Raw genomic sequence first — 14,114 nt, forward strand, 5'->3', positions numbered from 1 at the left:
ATCGAGGGCCTGTCTGACTATCCCTGCCCCATGTGCAAGTCCATCCGCCAGCTCGGGGGCTTCGGACCGTCGTCCTCCGGGTACTTGAATGGGTCCTACAGCATCCTGCAGCAGCTCACAGAGACGGAACACGGCAGTGGGTGGGGATAGAACCGCAGCCCTTTTGTTGAAGCCTTTATTTATGGGCCTCATTGGCATTTCATGCTCTTTCTCCACCATCATGGCGGCACGCTGACGTGGACCATCTCCGATTGCTGCACCTTTTTGGCCTCTTGTGTCTTGCGCTTATGGACTCCAACACGGGAACGCATGACCACAACATCCTCTAATGGTCTTAGTGCTACAACATTGCTCTGTGGTATTTTTTCCTCAAACATTTTTCAGTGTAGGGAAAGAGAAAATACACGTATATATGATTTTATATGCTTCTGCGTGGATACAGGTCATTCTGAAGCTGGAGAGGCCAGATCAGAACATTTGCATTTTGCACTCGACTGTTTAGAATATTTTATTGTGACTACTGTAATGTCCTGAGGGTTGGATTTCCCCTTCTTCTCTTGTTAAGTGCCACAACTCTATTTAATTGTCCTAGATCATGTGTAAATATTTATTTTGCAAGAAAATAAAGTGGATGAGCCGCGTGTAAGAATTTCCTAGCGTTTGAGTTCACAATCAACACCTTTATTGATCAGAATCAGACATGGTTATGTAAAAATGTACATCTAGTGAAGCGTGTGTACCAAAAACATTCAATTATTCACTGATAAAGACCAAAAAGATGAGATCAAATGAGATGGTTTGGGAAAAATGATCAGGACAACCTTATTTTTCTCTCCTCCATCATGGATGTTCAATACAAAATGATCCTAGTGGATCTAATTTGGCCCACATGACAGGAAGGAGAGCCAGTCTGAATTTAACCACCTTTTCAGCCGTCAAATACTTTCAAGGCCTTGAAAACCAGCAGGAGACCGAACGAGACATCATCTTCCACCTCCTTATGGTTTCCCAGTCCAAAAGTGGAACGGATACTTTTTCCAGTCTCATCACCAGTAACAGGAAATAGGTCAGAAATCAGGCTTGGCTGGACGGCGCCAAAACACAGATCACACCGAAATGATCTCAATTATTGTTATTGCTGCAGCGAGTCAGGCCGCATCCTGACACACACAAGTTAACATAACACTGAAATGAATACTGTCGGCTTCTGGCTACGACAGCAGTACCAAAATAGCAGACATGCCCTAAATTCCACCATCAACTCACTGCCCGCACCTTCTGGAGCTCAAAACAACCTTGATCCACATTCTCTTTTCAATACACAAAAACGACACAAGTCTAGTTCTGAAGCAGCTAGCTGAATAAAGTGTGCATGTTGCCGTGACAACCATCTTATCACCGCGCGTTAAACGGCCGTCTGGAAGGATGACATTTAAGCATCGGCCAAATCTTGAGAGACCTCTTAAGTTATTTTAGAATGCATTACATCATTGTTACATCAAAGATATACATGAATTTCTAATATTGCAAACACAGAGAAGAGTTAAAACATCTGTAATATGATGATGGGCAGCAGCAGGAACAGCTGGTGGCCATGAAGTAGCTCAGGTACTCTTCTGACCAGGACCAAGACCAGGACGAGACCTAAGGAAGGACCCAGAGAGCCTGGGCAGCTTGGCCTGGTTGGTTGCTGGGTGACGGTGCTGGTGGTGGCGAGACTCACGGTGCTGCCGATGAGTGTCCGAAGAGAAAGGTGTGCTTTTTGCTGCCGCTTTTGTCTTTCTGGGTGGATGTGTATGGAGGGCTCTTGGAGTTCTGGAAGCTGGTGGACGTCAGAGAGGCCGCAGGTCTGGGCGCAGGCACGCCCGCAGTTCTTGGCGCTCTGAAGAGGAAGGTGCCGTCGCCGGTGTTTTGGTTCAGGTTGTCATCGGACTGCTTGTGCTCACCATTCTTGGAGGACAGAGATGAGTTTCTAGAAACCTGCGCCAGTTTATCTTTCAGCTGCTGCAACTCTTGAGTCAGTTGTTCCATGGGGTGGGGGTGGTTTGCAGAGACAGGGTGGGAGAAAGCCTGAAGACAGGGTGAAGGAGGATTAACTAATTAACCCATTAAAGATTTTGGGAGCCACAAGAAAACCAGCACAGCTGGGAGCCTTGTAATTCAGGAGACATGTTTTAAAGTCTATTCTGGATCTCATGGGCAGCAAATGTCCTTTAACAGAGGAGAAATATGATCATGTCAGGACTCTTTACTGGATAAACTGGAGGTCTGTTTGGAAATGATGAAGAACATTAAAGTAACAAAGGTAAATAAAATGTAAATGAAAAAAAAAGTGCTCACAGAGACAAGATATGAATTAAGGGAGTCAAATTTTAAAATAAGTGAAAGGAATCTATCAGATAAATATGATCTGAGTCAGCTTCACATTGGCCCTTTCATCCCAGAACCAGCATATAAACCAGTCTACTGTCTGAGAGGCTCATAAATAGTTTTAACAAGTCGTCTCTGAAACGTGTTTGCTGCACACTGGAACGCATAACCTGCAGCTAAACCAGAATGTGTCTGACCTATGATGTTAAGATGACTGGAGGAGTTATTTATCAGGATGACAAGGTAGCCGGCGGCCATCAGCACAGTCTAGGTGAAGCTAGCTGAGCCCCAGCCACAAACTTGTCTTGGCTAACTGGTGCAGCTCCAGAAAAGTCCATAGTGTGGAGCCAAGCCTCCAACTCACTGAGCCTCGCCTCCAGATCCATGAATCAACTGCATCCATTACACTGATTGTATCATAAAAAAGAGGCTGGGGAACATTTCAAACACTAAACAAAAAGAAGCCATGCTAGTGCCAATGCTACAAGAGAGGTTTTTTTATGGTTATGTAATTTAAAAGTGTGCCAATATATAACAACAGCAACAAAAATAACCAAACAATTTCCTTAAAGTTAGCTCAGTGAGCACCAACCAACCACACAGAAACAGGAATTGACACACTACCGCTCTCCTTAAAGCCTTTCGAGGAAAAAACGATGTTACAATTCTAATGAAACCTTTTTCCCTTAGACTTTTGACATACCTGTGCATGGAGCGCCCCCCGCAGGTAGCACTCCCTCCACAGGCCCATGCAGGGCCCCATGAGGAGGGGAATTAAAGGTTCGTGAGGGTCAAGTTGTCCTTGATGGGCGGATCTTAGCACGAGACCTTGTGGCGACTCGGTTAGGTTCCACGCCTTCAGCAGCCTCTCCAGACCCGGCACATTCTCAGACGACGCCACCCTCCGGTGGCTCTTCTTGTAAACCCCCGAGCTGCTGCTGCGCCAGGGCAGTAGGTTGGCAGGACAGGAGAACGTACCATGAGAGAAAAGGAAGACGGAGCCTGTGATGCTGTCCAACAGCTGAAGGGCAGAAAAGTGAGAAGATGCCGTCGGTCAAAGCTTCCTAAAGTTCTCTTATGCTTTAGTCGAGTATAAATTTCAACACGACGTCTCAACAGGGAAATTTAGGGGCCGGTTTGATGGTCCTTGTTGTCATTTCCTGTGAACAAAAATATCTCGCGTGACAGGATGTGGCTGTCTCACCCTCAGCGTGTCCGGGTTGGTGTTCAGGTTGCCATTGAGTAGCGGCTGCAGTGGTGGGACTGGTGAAACCGGTTGGGTAAAATGATCCCGCCTGTGCTTGCTGTACTGCAGGGCCCAGTCCCAGACCGGTGGAAGCGGAGGGTCAGACAGATCCGCGAGAGCGTCTGGATGGAGCGTGTCTCTCCAGCCGTTCACTGGGGTGTATGACTGCCCGAGGTTCTGCACGGATCAGACAGTTGGGCATTTATCTTAGAGAGATTTTCTTCCTCTGAGCAACAATAAACTGATCCGCAAATTGAAAGCACGTTGATACGGTTGATCAAAGTGGGTTTCAGGAGGCCGGGTTAGGGTCAGACCAACCTGTCCTCCTTAGTTCACCCACTTTTATTACCGGTGTTGTTCCCTCAGCCACCACCTTCAGCTCCCAACCACAGGTGCTGGTCCCAGAGGTGGACTAACCAGGGTCACAAGGCTACGCTAACTGGCCTATTTGAAAAGACACCTTCACCTGTGACCGTTTGCATCTTTCGCGCTGACAGTTGGCCATGAAGCTCGAGAAGAGCGGCAGGTGAATGCTGTCATGCAGCGCCAAAAGGAAGTCGCCCGTCAGTTGGAAGTGAGAGGGATACTGGGACAACAGCTGCCAGACACAGTCCAGGAAGAGCAGGAAAACCGGAGCCTGCGGGAACAAAGGCAGATACAAGGCAGAATAAACAGACCGTGTGGAATTAAATCAGACTGAAAGCAACCAAATCACAATGAGACGCAGAGTTACAGGAAGCTCGAGCACTCGCCTCCTCCTTGTCGTTGTCGCGGTGGTAGTTCATGCGGCTGTAGAAGCGGTGACCCGCCATCACCCACTCCTTCTGCACCAGGCCCTGGAAGCCGTGCTGGGTCCGGCACTGCGGATCACACATCACCTGCACAAGGCTGGAAACCACGCAGCTCATGTCCCGATCGTCTGCTTCTATAGTGTCAAAGCAGCAGAAGGCGAGGGCTGTTCATCCAGATTAAGTCTTTTATGATTACAATACTTCATCTGATTATAATTTCTACAGCAATTAACACATGTGCAACTCACAATGACACAAAATCCCACAGAACTAGGAGCTCTCAAGCTAAACTAGCTTAACCACTCAGCTAAGGATGATATAACCATCACGCCACAGATGTGGTGACTTTGCAGAGGTCCAACTGCTGGGTTTCTGTGACGCAAAGCTACAAAACTGTCACGGATGTGTGAAGCCAGAGCGGACGTCCTGGCCACAACATGAAGCCAAGCAGTTTAGAACTGAAATACTTTGTAATTATCTAATAGCAACAGTTTCTTTGTATGTTATTCTTTATAAAATACTGATACTCGATTCCTTGACATCACACGTTCGACATCATTAGATGAGGATTTCACTGAAATGTTGAATCAAACTGTGTCGTAAAAGATGGGTTTAACGCCTTTGCCAGGGCAGCAGTTGAGAAGATGAGTCTGGGTCTGGTTCTGGTTCTGTGATTCACCTTGCAGCGCAACAGTCAGGTGACCTCCACGAAGAAGACAGGCGACCTCCGAAGCCTTTTTCAAACAGGACCTATCCACGGAGACACTTTAATCAGACACTCACATTTTGCTATTTATACTGAAAATATTGATGTAAAGTAAATATAAGTAAACAACAACAGTGGAGCTTATTTAACCCTATGTGGGGTTTTTAATAGACAAGCGTTACCTGATGTAATCCAGCCAGTGAGTGCTCTCCAGGGTGGACAGCCATTTGTCATCAGGCACGGACACCGAGGTGGAGATATCTACGAGGAAAAATGGGGTTTTGGGATGTGTCTTTAAAATAATGTTCTCTAGTGGTCATTTGTCTCAATGTCTTTTCATCCGACATTAATCAACAATTTCCCATAGCAAACAGATCTCAGGGGGAGGCGCTTCAGAATCACAGCGAAGTTAGTGGATCCCTGGAGTCTAATCTAACAATGGGAGAAACGGACAGACAGAGAGACAGAGAAAGACAGACAGGCAGAGAAAGAGAGAGAGATGGACAGAGACAGACAGACAGACAGAGAGAGAGAGAGAGGGAGAGACAAAGGTGGACAGAGAGAGAGAGGCAGAACAGAGAGGCAGAACAGAGAGAGACAGAGAGAGGCAGAGACAGAGAGAGAGAGGCAGACAGACAGACACAGATGAACAGAGAGAGAGAGAGGAGGGGAGAGCGTTTTCCTGAACAGGACAGATGTTGTGGACCACCCTGGACCTAACCCACCCAACTCTGGTTTGTGCTGCGTGTGAAAACGACAGAACTATCTGGGATCAGGGCTGAAGCAGCTGTATGAGGCCGGACGGTCTGAACTGCTTTAGTTTAGTCTCTGCAGTGTTTGCTCAGAGATTGTGGAGGGATGTGTCCACTGATTCAGTCCCACCTCCCAGGCAGAGCGCTCGCAGGCGGCTGTGTGCCAGCTGGATGTCTGTAGGTGAGGGCAGCTCGTCGCCCAGCTCCACCACCACACACAGAGACGACTGGCAGCCAAACAGGATCAGCTCCAAGTTCCTGCACGACAGAAACGCCTCTGTCAACACTGGATCACATGGCTGCATCACTTCAGCTTCATCTTTTTCTCCCTGCAGCTCCGATGATGAAAAGCTCAGCTGAGAAAAATGTGATTGTGAGACACATTTCATACGTTCTTTTATAAAGAAAGAGGTGTTCAGGGTTAAAGTAGAGCCTCTTTCAACAGTAGGTTGCTTCTAAACAGCACTGCGCAGTATTTAGGCAACAGTTAGTCCTTTTTAATTCTGTTTCACAACCATTACTGTATTTACAAACTCAATAAACAAATCAGATGTGCTGTTTTTTATTTTATTTGGGCTCTGGTTTTGTTAAAGCAAACCCTGAAATGATTAGGAGCCACTGATGTCCTGTGAAACCTACAACAGTTCACTCATATTTCCCTAAAAGTCCCAATGGAAACCTGCACACACACACACACACACACACACCTGATGTCATCTTTCTCATGATAGATGTTGTTCTGAAAACTGGCCATCCGCAGCAGATCACTGCCCCAGGGGTGTCTCCAACACCAGCGCTGCAACACAACACAACACACAATCTCTGACGTAACACAATACAGTGACCTTTTGGATCTAGATGATGAAACTGGAAACCAAAAATGTCTGTGGAAGCCCAAAATACTCACGGGGATGCGTCCTTCGTTAAAGTGTGCAAAGCTTTTCTTGAGCTCCGTGTCTAAAACCCTCTGTGGAATCACAATGAACCTCGAGAGGCTGTTGGGGAAGGATGCTCATTATTCTTTATGGTCTATTTTTAAATCGCTAACAGTCGGTTTTGCCTGAAAATGTCATTTTTCTTGATGCTTTGAGAAAAAACACAAACTCAACCCCTGCTGCTGTGCATATTTTACCAGTCTGAGGCTGCTGATTTACCTCGTGGACATCTCAAAGCGGTCATTGACTGAGCTGACTCTCCATCCCGTGGCCCCACATCTATCCAGCTCTTGTTCCCAGTCTGTGGCAGACTCAAACCAGTTCATGTGGGCTTCCCGGCGACGGTTGCTTAGAAACTGCTTCATTTCTGGTGAAGAAACATGATTCATACACATCAAACCTCAATGTGCGAATGCATTCTGATGCATACGCTTCTGGAGCCATTGGTAACGAAGGGAGTGTTTTCATCATTTCTGTGCAAATGTACTTGTCAAAATAAGACAGAATCAAATAAATTAGTGTGTGAAAATTGAGTAAAATATTGACCCTCAATCACTGTGTAATTAATGTTTGACAATATGCAAGTGGGACCAAGTCTAATCAAAAAAAGCAAAGTGCTGAGCCAGGGACACTTGACCTCTCAGATACATCTGAACCAAAGGACATCTAAGAAACGTGCCCCCTGCATTATTCATCCAACTACTGACAAATGTCATCCACAGCCTGGAGCAGCACATGGACTGAATGAGCAGAATCATATTACTCTTTAATAGACTGGACAGTCACACAGCTGGGATACACCTGCTCCTGCCCCAAGTGAGACTTAGTGGTGGATTCTGACCAAACCTGGGGACCTCGGAACCGTATCAAGCCCCAGATCTGGGGGTAAGAGTCCGCTGCACTGTTCACAGATTCTTGGTTAAAGAGATGAGCGAGCCTCAGATACACTGAGTGCAGGCTGCTTATGCCAAGCCTCTCTTCATCAAAAGACATGTTAAAAGCCTCAGCATCACGTTTAAAGCAAACCAGAGACAGCCCATCTGCTGCCCAATAACTCCAATCAGCAGCTGGGACAGGGAGGATGGACAGGGTTGACTGGAAACTTCAAGAAATCCTGATCCGAAGCACCTGGGACTGGGCCAGAGGTTCCCCCTCCAACACCACAATGACTCTACACACAGCTGAGGCCACACAGGGGTGTTTTGGGTACATTCTGCTCGTGGCCTCATGCCGATAATGAAGGATGGCTACAGGGTCTGAAAATCAACTGTTTCTTTTTCAGTGCATTTGTATAAAAATCTAAAACTGTTTATTAGTCATTCTGGGGTCATGAGTGTGGATGGATGAAAGAATATTTGCTCTTTTAAAAAGAAACTGGTAAAATAAGTCTCATCTGTAACGATAAACCCAGTTCTAAAGTGGCATATTTACACACTGGCTTCTGTAAATGTTCAAGAAAAGATTTATCTAAACCAGATGTGGGCTGGGCCCAAATCTGAGGGACCAAGGCCGAGGATTTCAAAATACATTTGTGACATCTGGCCAACTTCACAAAACCTATTTGTAGGTTGTTTTAAACCCTGCCAAGCAGACAGCAGAAGGTTTTATCCGTTCTAAAGATCTACACAGAAACCAATATGTTTCCTGTATAGTCTTTCTAAACATTATCAGATGGTTGACAGGCGGGAGGAAACAGAGACAGATGACATCAAGTCCAGCAATGGATAATTAATAAACAGCTTGGAGGACATTCTGTCCCTGGAGCGACTGGATCAGAAACAAAGGCAGATCTGATCTGATTCATTTGCACGGCGGCCTAGAATGCCTGAAATTAACACACACACACTAGAATGCCTGAAATTAACACACACACTAGAATGGCTGAAAATAACACACACAATTCATAAAGGAACCTGCGGCAGTCAACTCACCTACACTCCCAAGAGCGGCATTCTGGAAGGATAAAACGGAGCCCGGTTTGGGAGGCTGGTAGGTTCTGGCGATAGTGTAAGTTATCTGAAATCACATTGAAGATTAATGTAACTTCAATGCGTCACAAGGGGCAGATCTGTTAGGAACAGGTTAGCGTCTCTATACAACTGAGAAGGGCTTTAAATCTGCTCAAACAGCTGATAGCGACTAAATATAGATAACAAATAGAATCTAGAGAGAGAGAGAAAGAGGACGAAACTCACCTCTATGACCTGCGCGTCGGGAGTGAGGCGATCAAACAGGAAGCAGACGACTCGCAGGTCCCGACAGTAAAGTAAAAGCTCCTCTGGGGTAAATTTCAGGGAGGAGTTGGGGGTTACCACCTTGGTTCTGTTTGGGCCCACTGCAAAACAAGGAAGCCAGAACAACCACTCAAACCAGACACCGAACAGGCAGATGTGTGCGGGTCAGACATACTCTACACCAGCTGGCATCCACAAGGACTGCTGCACCGCTTAACAGAAAATATTAGAATCTTTCAAGACTTTAAGGTCCATTATCATTGATTTGATCTCAGGAGATGATCGAAGATAAACAAGTACAAGTCAATCTTCTTCACTAAGACCCCTAGAGTATATGGACCAGTCAGTAATTAATCAGAATATATTCTTTTAGGTTTTACTTACCAACCACAACCTTTTCTATGGAGGCCAAAGCCACATCATGATCACCTAAAAGCACTGGGTCGGCATTGTCCTGCATCAGAAGCACATAAACAAGAAAATGCTAAATAAAAGTTCTAACTGCTATAATCACAAATGATCTCATCTGTACATTAGCGGGGGTGCTCAGACGGGACTTACGTCGGGTTTTGGGCTGTCTTCGGGCACAAACGCCACTCTGAAGTGGGTGCACAAGAGGGTCCCGGCGAGCCAGCCTCGTCCTTCCCTTGCTGTCAGTTTCTTTCTCACCATGACAGCCCTCTGAAGGACACACTCGCCTGTAGTGCAGGCAAACCACACACACAGCTGCGGTTAAAGGACTGAAACATGTACAAGATGTTGGATCGTCACAGGGTTTAAGTTTCCACATGTCACATGTTTGGAAAAAGTTCCAAGTGCAGTCATGGACATGTAGGCCTCCGGTCCGGATACATAACAGGAAGTCTACAGAGAGAAAGCAACAACACCTTCAGAGGGAAGGCTTCTATGGTATCAGAGGCCAGATGTGGACTGGATATGGAGAAAACGGGCCATTTGTGTCCAACAAAAGAGCGACAGTGGCCCAGAACGCTGCTGAAGATCAGCTTTACATTGACCGGCATCTATGTCTTTGCATATCAAGTACCAGACAATGTCCTGTGAGTGGCAATATGTCCGTCCGTCCCCCGTCCACTCTCCCCATCTACCCAGCCTGACCATCACCTCATATGAGCATGGTCCTGCTCACGGTTTCTTCCTGTTAAAAGGACTTTTTCCCTGCCTGTTGCATGTTTGGAGGTCAGGGTCTTGGGTTTGGGTCTGACCATCTCGATTAGAACAGACTCTGTAAATAAAGATGAATGGATCTGAACCCAAGCATAAATCTGTCCAGATTGGTTGGCAATGAGGAAATATGTTGAAAAGCAGAGCCTGAATCACACGCTCTGACCTCCGGTCTGAGTTGTTTTTAATCACCATTTGTTCCTCATTTTTCACTCAGCAAGCGTGCAGGCTGAGTGGTTTCTGCACCGCTCATTTGCATTCATCATGTCCTCAATAGCAACCTTTGCAGCTGTTTAATAGTTACTATATTAATCATTTAATAACAAACCCCACATAAATCCTAAAAAAAAGTCAAAAAGGTCCTGTCAGAGGTCCAGCACTGAAGTACAAAGCAGCTGGTAATATAAAACGCTGCAGTGGATAAATATTGGAGTTCCTCTGGAGGGGGTCCTGTCCTCAGGCCCTGACATTGTGAATGAAGGGACATCGTAACCCCTCCTCCATTGAAAAGGTAGACAGCTCCACCAAAGGCTGCTGTTCATATCCCGACTCGTTTCCCTCCTGCGGGTCGTCTCAGTTTCTACAGCCCCGCGTTGGCCGGGTCATATGAGATTCCTCTGCATTCATGGGTGTGATTTTGTCTCTTGGTTGCGCATCTCTTCACCATCTACCCTGGACGTGGGTACGGTCAGGACGCCACACGTGTGCTGTGCATGTCAGGTGAAGGCAGCCTTACCTGGAAGGCAGCGTAGGCCAAACACATCTCGAGCCCGTGAGTTCCCCCCACTCTGGTTCAGCATCCTCTCCTGTTGGAGACAAACAGGCAGGCGAGTTAAAGCCAGCTTTCCGTCATCTTCCTGCTCCTTAACAAAGGAGTATCTTCGTTCTGTATTCATGGAGTCAAGAAACGAGCTGATTTAAATAAATAACTACGTTTATGACAAAGTAGCAGCAGTTTTGTCTCAGCGGGCTCATTGGAAAAGAGAAGGAAGCAAAGCCAAACCACACAATGTTCCATGATTCTTGTTTTCCATGTTGCTGCTCTTCCTGCTCTCCCTATAATGGTTAAATGTTACACGCACAAGCAGAACCAAGCCCCAACACACTTCTATAATCAGACTGCACACCCGCACATATGCTTCCAATCAACCCTGCTTGAGAGTTACACTTATCTGCCTGCAATCCCATAATAAGCCACGGCCTGTAATGTAAAAGACATGCAGGTAGCTGTGCTCTAAACTGAGAGAAATAAAGGTTTACAGCCTCGATTGCGGCTCTCAGTAGTGCTGACCTGCAGTGGAAGGATTGAAAAACTGCTGTAAGCGGCAAAAACTTCATCTGCAGGAATGTGGGACCAGAGAATCTACGCTCACCACTGTTCCCAGCTTTAGACTGGGAGAATCGTGCTAGCAGACTGAGCTTGAAAACCTGATTTGTGGTAAAAAAACCTGCGGAGCCTTTAACAAGGAGGACCTTTGTTCCACCAAGAAGGCTTAAACTGTTTTATAGGAGGGAGAGGCAGCGTCTGCCATTACTGGTTATTCTGAAATAACCGAAACAATATCCAGCATTGAAAGGTTTGGGATTATTTGCTTAAATGAAGGCACTGATATTAAACCAAAAAACTGAAGCATGTCGTTTTTACTGTTTAAACCATCTGATGGAAACATAGAAAACAGAAAACTGGTTGAAAAAAAGACAACCAAAGCTATACACCAAAGGTTGGTCTCCATCATTCTGAGATGGACAATCGGAGCAATGTGGAGAAAAGGGTCTCAGCTGGAGAGGCGAGGAAGACGCAACGCAGCTTCCCTGACTGCTGTGGCGATCTGAGCTTGGTGATTGGAGCCTTGCGTTTGAAGACCGGAGGGAGCAGAGAGGACAGGGAGAGAAGGTAGAGGTGGCAAAGGTCAAACAGGGGAGGTACGGTCGACCTGTGTGCTGGACAGTGAGGAGGATCTCTGAATCTCAGACTGGCCTCTCAGTCTTCTCTTGGCTCTCTCTTTGGCTACTGTTTCCATGGTGACTGCCAGACGTTTTGCAGCCCCCCCAGCAATCCTCAACAAAGGCAGATTACAGCATGGCTACTAAAAATAACCACAGAGACAAAATTCCAACACAGAATTGCAGCTTTCCCCATCGGAAGCAGCAGCTCTGCGCACGCTGGTTGTCCAGGGTGCACGGGATGACTTTGGTCCTTCAGAAAGTTAAAAACGCTAAATCATCACAAACTGTCCACAGTTGCACCATTTCCTCTGGAACAGAGCAGCCAGAAGCACAGATGAGAGGAGATAAGGATCAAAAGTGCAGCTTTGGCCTTTATGATGGAGCTTCCTGCTTCTCCATGGCGGCTGCCAGGATGGACACACTGTCACGACGAATGGCTCCCGCATCACAAACTGGGATCTATCTTTACCCCCTGATCAGTCCCGTTAAATCACCATTAAACGACCATTTAAATCCCACTGGGGCTGATATTTGAGTGGCATCAGGCACCAAAGCGCAGGGCGGAATATGAATGGCAAACTGGGCAGGGTGCTAATTTGCATCAACATCAGTTTAGAAATTGACACCTGATAACAAAGAAAACGCCGACACGGTCTTTCAATGTGTCCACACGTGTTGTAAAATAAGCGAATAAAGGATCAAATAAGTTGGCGCCCCCTCCACCGATGCTAGCATGGCTAGCCGGGGCCAGCTTACCTTCATGTCTGGGAGCATTTGTCTGACTTTGAAGGTGGTTTTAGATCCTGTCAGCATTTTTGAACCGCGGATAAACTCCAGTGAAAACGAAGGAAGGAAGAAACGAGCAAAAAAAAAAGAAGAAGATGGTTACAACACAAGCTAACGGGCGTTAAGGCTCCATTTCCAGACGGGGGCTTCGGTGAGGAAGAGGCGCCCGCAGCCCGGTCCAGCGGCGGCGAGAAGCGGCGACAACAGCGGTCCCAACAACACCCGAGAGCATCGGGGCCGAGCAGCCAGCAAGTCCCCCTCTTCTCATCGCTGTCGGCACCGACTGCACCCGCCTGCTGGTCCCCCGGACCCCGGCAGGACGCACGGAAAGAAGCCGCAGGGCTGCGCCGGTTGCTATAGCGGAATTCTGCTTCTTCTTCTTCTTGACAGATGTTTGTTCTTTCCTTCACCGCTGGAACATATTTACCCCAAAAAAAGTGCAGCGGTGGAGCTTCTTAAAGGGCCACGACAACGGAGGGAGGAGAGAGGGGGGCGAGCACGCGTACGTGGCCCTGCCTGGAGGGGACATTTATTACACTTTAGAAACGCAACATAGCCTTCAATTTTTTTCTTCTATGATACTCGGGAGGCTAGAGAGCTGCAGGATTGTGTTTAATACTCAAAACTTTTGTTTATGCCGAACAAAGTGAGGGGAATGTCATTTTTTCGTCTCTTATTTACAGAGCTATAGTCCCGGGAAGTGGAAAAATGTCCTGCAAGCCTCAGGAGGACTTCGTTTTGGACACGCATACAAAGAAGTGGAACTTAAATTAAGCCCTAGGCTGATTCAGAAGTGAGTTATAGGCGTTCTTAAGGATGTTACTCTGAGATATGAGTTGATGTGGAGGCCTGGAGGGCCAAAGACATTTATGAACATGGTGAGAGGATGCAGAGGACAGGACAGGGTGGACAGACGTGACCCCAGAGGGCAACAGCAGAAAAGACATTTACATTATAGGTGTAAGTCCACCAATAAGCACAGGACTGGAATTTCAGCAGCCACAGCAACATTACCTGCAGCACTCACCATGGAGACGGCCTCTTTGATCCTCTCTCATCCAGAGATCTATAACTTTCTTTTTCCTCGACGGAATCCGGGAATGTCTGGATAATCCTCAGTGACAGCGTTCCGGGCTGCAAAGATGCAGAACTGACGTGGACTCCG

General features: G+C 46.9%; 1 protein-coding gene across 2 annotated transcripts; it reads right to left on the bottom strand.

The window, feature by feature from the left end:
- Positions 1-659: 659 nt before the first annotated feature.
- Positions 660-13,995, bottom strand: mtmr11 (myotubularin related protein 11). 2 transcript variants are annotated; one of them, XM_057044425.1, is made up of 17 exons: positions 13,977-13,995; positions 10,953-11,022; positions 9,596-9,732; positions 9,419-9,488; positions 8,996-9,135; positions 8,732-8,816; positions 7,020-7,167; positions 6,773-6,860; positions 6,573-6,661; positions 5,996-6,123; positions 5,296-5,374; positions 5,087-5,157; positions 4,369-4,541; positions 4,083-4,253; positions 3,575-3,793; positions 3,074-3,391; positions 660-2,070 (listed from the first exon to the last, which is right to left on the bottom strand). In XM_057044425.1, exons 1-17 carry the CDS (start codon positions 13,977-13,979, stop codon positions 1,720-1,722), a joined length of 2,340 nt encoding a protein of 779 aa, XP_056900405.1. In that variant the 5' UTR covers positions 13,980-13,995; the 3' UTR covers positions 660-1,719. The 2 variants fall into 2 exon arrangements, with proteins under 2 accessions (XP_056900405.1, XP_056900404.1); XM_057044424.1 differs by lacking the exon at positions 13,977-13,995 and adding an exon at positions 12,920-13,450.
- Positions 13,996-14,114: the final 119 nt, after the last annotated feature.

The sequence above is a fragment of the Takifugu flavidus genome, chromosome 10, assembly GCF_003711565.1.
Source record: "Takifugu flavidus isolate HTHZ2018 chromosome 10, ASM371156v2, whole genome shotgun sequence".
In the NCBI taxonomy this organism is placed as follows: domain Eukaryota; kingdom Metazoa; phylum Chordata; class Actinopteri; order Tetraodontiformes; family Tetraodontidae; genus Takifugu; species Takifugu flavidus.